The sequence below is a fragment of the Solanum tuberosum genome, unplaced genomic scaffold (genome assembly GCF_000226075.1).
Source record: "Solanum tuberosum cultivar DM 1-3 516 R44 unplaced genomic scaffold, SolTub_3.0 scf00086, whole genome shotgun sequence".
Taxonomy (NCBI): Eukaryota; Viridiplantae; Streptophyta; class Magnoliopsida; order Solanales; family Solanaceae; genus Solanum; species Solanum tuberosum.
In genome coordinates, this window is record NW_006239010.1 from 458401 (window position 1) to 467345 (window position 8945).

At 30.3% G+C, this 8945-nt stretch overlaps 2 protein-coding genes across 2 annotated transcripts; both read right to left on the reverse strand.

Moving 5' to 3' along the window:
* Positions 1-3109: 3109 nt before the first annotated feature.
* LOC102582728 (monothiol glutaredoxin-S1-like) lies at positions 3110-4070 on the reverse strand. Its single transcript, XM_015308475.1, has one exon. It carries the CDS (start codon positions 3788-3790, stop codon positions 3482-3484), a length of 309 nt encoding a protein of 102 aa, XP_015163961.1. The 5' UTR covers positions 3791-4070; the 3' UTR covers positions 3110-3481.
* A 4108-nt stretch (positions 4071-8178) lies between these two features.
* LOC102583065 (monothiol glutaredoxin-S2-like) lies at positions 8179-8744 on the reverse strand. The gene has a single exon (XM_006346662.2). The coding sequence runs from the start codon at positions 8606-8608 to the stop codon at positions 8300-8302; it is 309 nt and encodes a 102-aa protein (XP_006346724.1). The 5' UTR covers positions 8609-8744; the 3' UTR covers positions 8179-8299.
* Between the last annotated feature and the right edge of the window lie 201 nt (positions 8745-8945).

Below are 8945 nucleotides of genomic sequence, written 5' to 3' on the forward strand. Positions count from 1 at the left end.
ACGCCCAGCAGCAGGAGGTCGCGCGCCTCCATCCCCGACCTTCTTACTGAGGGTGAATTTTTAGAACCTCCATAATAAATTACTTTTGTTTCTATTTAGTTGAAGTATCTCAAAATTAGAGTACTAATATACATAGTTTTATTGATTGTTAGTTTGATTGATTGTTAGTTAGTAAGTGAATGATTTAGGGTTTTTGATTGTTAGTTTGAATTAGGGATTATTTGATTATTAGTTTGTGTTTGTTGATTGTGAATTGAAATTTTTTATGTTAGAGTTAGTTTGAATTAGGGTATCTTAGGATTTATTTGATATTTGGTATTTCTTGAGTTAATTAGTTTGATTTTGGAATTGTAAGATTAGATTGAATTAGGGTATTTAAGGAGTTGTTTGAACTTGGGTATTATTTGAGTTAGTTTGAATTATTATTGAGATTTTAGGAATACTAATAGTTTGAATTTGGGATTTTAGCACTATAGTTTGATTTTTGAATTCTAGGAGTCGTTTCAAAGTTGATGTAGAGGAAGAGTATTACAAAGTGAGAAATCAAACCTTCACCAATAAAGTGAAAGTTTAGATAATTAACCAACTAAGCTACTTCAATAATTATAAATGTTGCATTTAAGTTAAGTATAAGAACAAAATGATCCAACAAAATGTATATATTTTGTAAATTGATGAAAACAATGTAGTATTCTGCTAAAGGAAAAATAAATCTATATGTCCAGCTGGTGTAATCTTTTTCAATAGAATATTACTTTTAATTTGAGAAAAAAATGAAATCTTTTAAGAATAAATATCCTCATATAGACGTGTTGTTGAAATCAAGTCCACATTAATTATACGATCTGTACCATAGACAAATTTTGATTAAATTTCCCTTTGGTATAAAGTAGATATATCAAGAAAGGGAATGTAGTACAATTAGTACTGATCCAGAAAAATGCTTGATCCCTTACAATTTCGAAAGGCCACATATTATCATAGTACTCTATTTTTCCCAGGTAAAGGTATCGAAATGTAACGATTAATCGATTAATATAGGCATAATACATATATATGTCAATTAATTTGGCATCATCTAGCATTTATTGGGTGTGAACAAGTAGATACTTAAACTTGTATAAAGTTGAACAAGTCGACAGACGCGTCCTATGTGGCATGGTACACATAAGACGCCACATAAGATGTTGCATAGAACGTGAATTGTCACGTCCTATGTGGCATGGTACACGTACGTAAGACGCCACATATGATGTTGCATAGAACGTGAATTGCCACGTAGGACGTGTGTGTCTACTTGTTCAATTCTATACAAATTAAAATGCCTACTTGTGCATCCAAAATTGGAGGGCATATATGTCAGATAAAACCAAATTAAAGGTCATAAAGTATTACAATGTAATCTTGGAATGTGATTCAAAGATATTTTTTGAGATGACCAAAGGTAATTACAATATCCCTTGGCAAATGAAGAATATCATTACTCGTATTCAAAATATTTCAAGTACTATTACTTGCGAGGTTCGACATTGTTACAGGGAAGTCAATGAAGTTGCAGATGTCTTGGCAAAATGGAGTATTACAAATGAGGAGTTGGTTATTTTTGCACATGCTCACCTACCATCGATAACCATCGGACCTTAACAACTTGATCTCATACAAATGAGTCCCTAAGGCATAAGCAGAGGAAAAAAAAATATTTGTATAAAACTGATTCAATTGAGATGTTATAGCTAATTTTTTTCTATCACGTTGGACTTATAAATTTGTGCAAAACTTGTATAATTTTTGCCAGAATCTTAGTTTTTGTGAAGCAGCTTTTGGTTGCGATGTGAAACATTGGGTTGAGCTTAAGTTCCCCTTAGCTTTGTAATTTTATTCATCAATATATATAAAGGTCTTACCACCATATGGTGATAAATTATTATTTTTTAGAAAAAAAAATCATATTTATGTATTATGCCATGTTAATATTAAAATTATCGTTATAACTAAACCTATCAACTAGGTCGGTCGGTCAAGGTCATATCCAATTCGACCCAACCCATTAATGGTAATGATAATGACATAAGTTGAACTTAAATTTAATTTAGGACGATTATGATTTTATGATACATGCATGCTTGACAAGGACGATTATTTATTGCATTATTATTATTATTATTATTATTATTGTTGTTGTTGTTGTTGTTGTTGTTGGTTTAACAATGTCGATTTCTAGCGTACCACACATTCTCATGTACTATATATTATATGCCTAGAGCAAATTGGAACACATTCCCCTGCCATTGAAAATTTTTTTGGATAAATGACAAATCTTCATATTGAACGCTAGAAGATTTCATTCATATGTCACCTCAAAAATCAAAACTTTTAATATGTATCTACATAAGAATATTTGCAATATGATTTCCTGTTAGAACAAGTTGTTGAATTGTTTAGATAAAAGAAAGACATTCGAATGGGTCATTAAAAGTTTCAAGATAATTCAGAACAAAAATATTTTGATCGTTAAATAAAATATACCAACATTTTTTTTTTTGTAATGAAGCCGCCTTGGGGTGGTGGGATGTTATGTATGGACCCTTACTTTGTAAGAGGGGAACATAAAATCTAACCTCCGCAAATAAGAGGTGAAAATTAAATCTTTTTAATTTTCAGAAAGAGCATGTTTAGCGGATGAAAATAACATTTTCAGGGATATAGTTAAAGGTGAAGGAGTAAAAGAATTTAACTCAAATGAAGAATCTTTCGAGGAGTGACTCCACATAAAAAAAAAAACCTTAAAAATGTATTTCGAGTAGAGTCCTTTGCTAACATATTCATTATTTATATTATTATATTACGTATGATGTTTCGAAGTTGATGTTCCAGCTAATGAGCTAGAATCAAGATATTCCAACAAAAGTGATATCTTTCACTGGGAAACTATGGGTATTATTTACTAGGACATTACGAATGAATCCATAAAATTTGAGCTCAAATAGAGTTGATACTTCTAGTAAATTAAAGATGAAAGAGATCATTATTCAGAGCTGATGTTGTTTATTTCATGTGATGGACTTTGCTCAATCTCAAAATGTATTAAATGATAAAAACATAAAGCATATAGCCACAAAAGTACGTAGTAGAAAAAAAATATTATTGATACTTCAGATTAAAATGCATTACATACATAAAAGATGTTCATTTGTTATCAACTTCTTTATTTCATGCTATAAGATGGATACAAAGTAAAATTGCCACTAGCTATGACCAAAGTATATTACTTTATTTGTACATCAAAAAACAACTTAAAAATGGGAGAAAAAACAACCCTCTGAAGAAGCTAAAGAAACTTTACAAATGGGGTTGGTTTATTGTAAAAATTAAAAATTTGATCTCGAGAGATCAGTATTTTTTAATTATTTTTTTTTAAGAAAAAAGAAGATTAGTTGTATAAACACCTACACTTGCAACCAAGTCATTATTAACTAAATTTCTATACCCAAATGGCATTTGCCCTAATGAGCAATTGTTTAAGTTTGCCCCTCACATTAAGGCTCATTATCTCATTTGCACCACCAACTAACTCTTTCCCTATAAATATTGCTGGCACACTTGGTTGACACCCTAGTTCCATCAATGCCTTCTCCATTTGTTTCCCATTTGGATGTGTATCGAGCTCGTAAATTGTAGGGTTTGCACCAAAACTACGTATTAGAGTTTCGATGCTGTGAGAAATGCAACAACTACTCTTGGTGAAAATCACCACCGAGCTTGATGCTCCCAACTTCATCACCATATCCATGCTTAAATAACTACAATAATTAATGAGTATATATAATTTGGCCAAATGCCAAGATATGTATGTATAGCTTTTAGTGAAGAGGAAAGAAATTGTGAAGTGAATTTGAGGTTTGATTTGTTGTTGAGTAAATTGAACATATGATGAAGTTATATATAGAGAACATATCTAATTAGAACAAGTTGGATATATCTAGATTTTTCATGATAAGGGCATGCATGCCTTATCTACCTTTAAAATATGCTCACAACATTAATATTGTTGCATTTCCAGTCTACATAGTATGCCCTCTTGAAAATAATATATATCATCTAAAGGAAAAGAGAAACGTATATTATATCCAGTTGGAGTGACTTTTTTAAATAGAATCTTATTTTTAATTTGAGATCGTTTTTCTTTAAAAGAATATATCCTCGTTGACATGTTGAAATCAAGTCCACATTATACTATCCGTACCAGAGAGAATGTAGTACATGAATTGTTGTTCTATGAAAATTATTGCTCCCTTAGCACCTCCAAAGGTCACATATATTATAGTACTTCTCCGTTTCAAGTTGTTTATAAGCTTATTATTAGAAATTAAGATTTTTTCCGCTGCGAATCAATAGAAGATCTGTGCTATAGAACATAATTTTTTAATTTCCCACTCATTTTTTATCAAACTGCCTCAATGGGAAAATATGGTGGGAAACAAGAACAATACGCAAATTTTCTAATTTTTCCGTATGAAAATATTACTATTTTTTCTTTTCTCACTGATGATTCAATTAAAATATTTGTGAGTATAGCCACTGAACATTTTTCAGTGCGAAAATAGTTTTTTTTTTGGTAGTGGCTAAAGGGAAAGAAACATTTTTTAAAACGGATTGAAAAGGAAAATAAGACAAATAAATAGAAATCCATGGAGTATGTTTTAGTCTAAAAGATATATATGGCACTTCTTTTTTGATTTGAGGATAAAATAAAATCTTCAAAAGATGTCTGGTACTAGAATTAACAAGAAGAAAGAAAGGAATTTCGAAACAATATTCTTTTACTTTGATCACGACTAACTTAGTTGAAAATTTCTTCAGAAATATTCCAAATGGTAGATAGATCACATGATCAATTGTCCTCTTTTCATCTATTGATTCTTTCTGAAAAAAAAAGTGTTACAAATTAAAGAAGATATAGTCCTTTGCTACCTTTGAAAAGCTAGGTATAAGAGCCTATTATTTGGCTTGCCAAATATTCTTATACTGTTATTCTACACGATCTAGAGTTTAGTTACTTAACTTAATTTTTCAACTAAGTATGAAACAGGTTATCTAACGTGTTTGAACAAAGCAGTTGTAATTAAGAACATGTAGACATCAAAATTTTATATAACTCTACAAGACATATTTAATTTCAATTGGCACTCCATAAGACGAGTTTAATTCCAGTTAGGTTCTAGGAGGTTACTATATCCTATAACCCTAGTTCATGCCTAGATAAAAGGTAATATCTTCCTTTTGAAGAGGCATATCGAATATCACATTAACATCTGGGTATTTGTAAAGATCAAATCTCAAATATCTCATAAACTCTTCGGTATTTATAAAGAACAAAATCTTGAATATCCATATAAACTCTTGGGTATTCATAAAGATCAAAATCTCGAATATCCCATAAACTCTTGGATATTCATAAAGATCAAAATCTCGAATATCTCATAAACTCTGGGGATATTCATAAAGAGATCAAAGAAGTCCAAATCATCTCTAATTTGAGAATATGCTACTAACAACTCTCGAATTATGGGGAAAAGCTAGAGGTAAAAATGAAGGGAGGAACAAAAAGTGCACATGCACTGTTTATCAACAAAATATTTCGTTAAAGATGCATCTCAAATATTTCCTAAACAATCGGGATACTCATTAAGACATCAAGATATGTGAGATGACCCTTCTTGATAAACAAATACTTCAAGAAGATCTATAAATTCTTTCATGGAGATCAAGTTCAAATCCTTAATTAGAGAAACATACTACTAACAAATTAAACCTCGAACTAAGACAAAATTCAGAGAGAAGAACCAAGAGAGGAACAAAACTGTACCCACATTGTTTTATCGATAATATTCTTGTTTCTTCATATTTTGTTTGTGGTTGATTTATTTTATTTTTCATATATTTAACATTTGTTGCAAACAGAATAGTAAGTAAATTAATAACATAATATTTTACATGAAAAACATCCGTCTCAAAAGGTGTGAAAAACCACGACATGTATGCCTACCGAATTTGACTCCAACTTCACTAAATCATTGAGCCTCAACAATTTAAGATTACAAACTCCATAATCTAAAAAAATAACTCTAAATCATAAACTTCAACAAAAACCTCTCAAGGTATGTGTTCTCAAGTCTTCGAGTTATCATAAACTTGAAAACAAACACTCCTAATTCAGCTTATAACTCACTGAACTAAGATTACATCAACATTACTTCCCTTTAAGCAAAACTCTTCAGAAAGTTGTTCTTCATTTCAAACTCGACAGACTCAAACTCTACTTCAAGTAAGGCAGACTCCTTCTTCAATTCAAACTCCTTGTCCCTTTACGCTCCTTCTTCAAATCAAATTCATTAATTCTTTTGTGTTGTAATCGAACTCCAACTCTTCAGCACATGTACAAACTCTCCATCAACTCAAACTCTTTTAAACTTGAGTTCTAATTCAAGTGAAACTCCTTCTTTAAATCAAACTCTTTGATTATTTTGTGTTGTAGTTGAACTTTAACTCCTCAATTTAGCACATGTTTGTTTCATTGAATTTATGACATAATTATCACCCGTTTCCTGATTATTGCACGCTTGCCTTTCTTTATTCATTAGTGATCTTGCTACGGAAATAGCTTCTTGAGACAGTGCATCTATGAACCAGGTTGACTTACATGTTTCATGTTACTTTGTTAATAATCAAAACTGCATAAAACCCAACATGTACTCTCATGTCTCAATTTATGTTGTACTTTTTCACTACGCACATTATATTTTAAACGAGAAAAGAGGCATTGTTGAGGGGTATATTTTCCCCTTTTTCCTAAAAAAAAATTACTTTAAACTCAAGAATATGTTTTTAGAGAAAAGGGTAAAAAATATTCCTCATTTTTTGAATATTAGTTAAGTTTGTCTCTAATTATACTATATATAGTGTCAAATATGCCCTTGTCGTTACTGAAATATGCAAAAATTTCCCTATTTGATTTAGGGGGTTCCATCCAAAATAGGGATATTTTGTCATACTCTGATAACTGTAAAAGATATTTGATCCTAGAGTATAACTAAAAACAAACTTAATAGACAAAAATAAATGGAAATTTTGTTTACCCTTTTTCCATGTTCTTATGATTCTAAACAAGGACATATTATATATGGGCATTATTGTTGGTTAACAAGTCAAGTTCTAGCATCAATTGGAACACATTCCCCAATCATTACTAAAATGAGAAAATGTCAAATTCTCTTATTGATCTAGTGTCTGGGTAGGAATATTGGTGATCTGGTGATTTAATTACCCCGTCTCCAAATCAGATTGATACGAGAACGATTGCAATTTATAATATTTTTTATATATTTTTTTTTGAATATTTATATCTAAATTGTAATTTTAAAATATCAAAATAATCTAATCCATTTTAATTACAAATGAAAATTAATAAAATTTACTTTAGAGAGGCGGAATATAAGTAATATGCCTTTTTGGTTAAAGAAAACAAAATCTGACTAGAAAACGTCTGGAATTAATATAAGTCAAAAAGTGGAGTAAGATTGAAAAGGTAACATATATAAAATATCATCTTACAGATTAGATTCCCACAAATGTACTTAAAGAGTATTATTTAAAGAAAAAATTACAAAAATCCCACCTTTTAATTTACTTATTACCATTATCCCCTATAAGTTTTACAAATTTCCAAAATTCCTCATTTTTGCGCATCAGATTAGTGTATCTCACGCATCAGATTAATGTATCAGCGCTTATATTATTGTATCTCGCGCATCATATTAGTGTATCATGTATAAAATGTACATTAAATTAGTGTATCATGAATAAAATGTAATGTATCTTACTTAACGATTAATGTATCTCGCGCATCAGATTAATGTATCAGCGGTTATATTATTGTATCCGTTTGATGGATTTCTGTAATTATAAACTTTTAAGGGATAGATTGTAATTTTGCCTTACAAGTATGTGATTTCTGTAATTTGCCCTTATTTAAATGTACTAGAGATCATATTTATGATTGATATATATTATGTACGTCAATGTAATGGACCTTGCTCAATCTTGAACGGAAAAAAAAGGAGCACGTAATTAGTGACAGATCTAGAATTTTTATTTAAAAAGTTTTTAAAATAAAAATGGCATGTAATAACACATTGTAGTATAAGATATTATTATTTTTATTTATACACCAAGAACCAAATCAAATAGGTAGAACAAAACAACCATCCAAATACACTTGTTAGCCTAATATAATTAATTTCTATACCCAAATAGCATTAGCCCTAATGAGCAATTGTTTAAGCTTTCCCCTCAGATTAAGGCTCATTATCTCATTTGCACCACCAACTAACTCTTTCCCTATAAATATTGCTGGAACACTTGGCTGACACCCTAGTTCCATCAATGCCTTCTCCATTTTCTTCCCATTTGAATGTGTATCGAGCTCATAAATTATAGGGTTTGCTCCAAAATTACGGATTAGGGTTTCGATGCTGTGAGAAATGCAACAACTACTCTTGGTGAAAATCACTACTGAGCTTGATGTTCCCAACTTCATCACCATGTCCATGTTTAAACAACTTCAAGAAATAATTAGTTTGGCAAAAATGCCAATATATGTATATAGTTTTTAGTGAAGAGGAAAGAAGTTGTGAAGTGAATTTGAGGCTTGATTTGTTGTTGAGAAAATTAAACCTAGCATGAAGCTATATATAGAGGCACTATCTATATGTTAGCTAAAAGAGAAAAAAAAGTGAAGATATATCTAATTAGAACAAGTTGGATTTATCTAGATTTTTCATGATAAGGGCATGCATGCCTTATCTACCTTTAAAATATTCTCAGAACATTGATATTGTTGCATTTCCAGTGTACATAGTATGCCCTCTTGAAAATAATATATATCA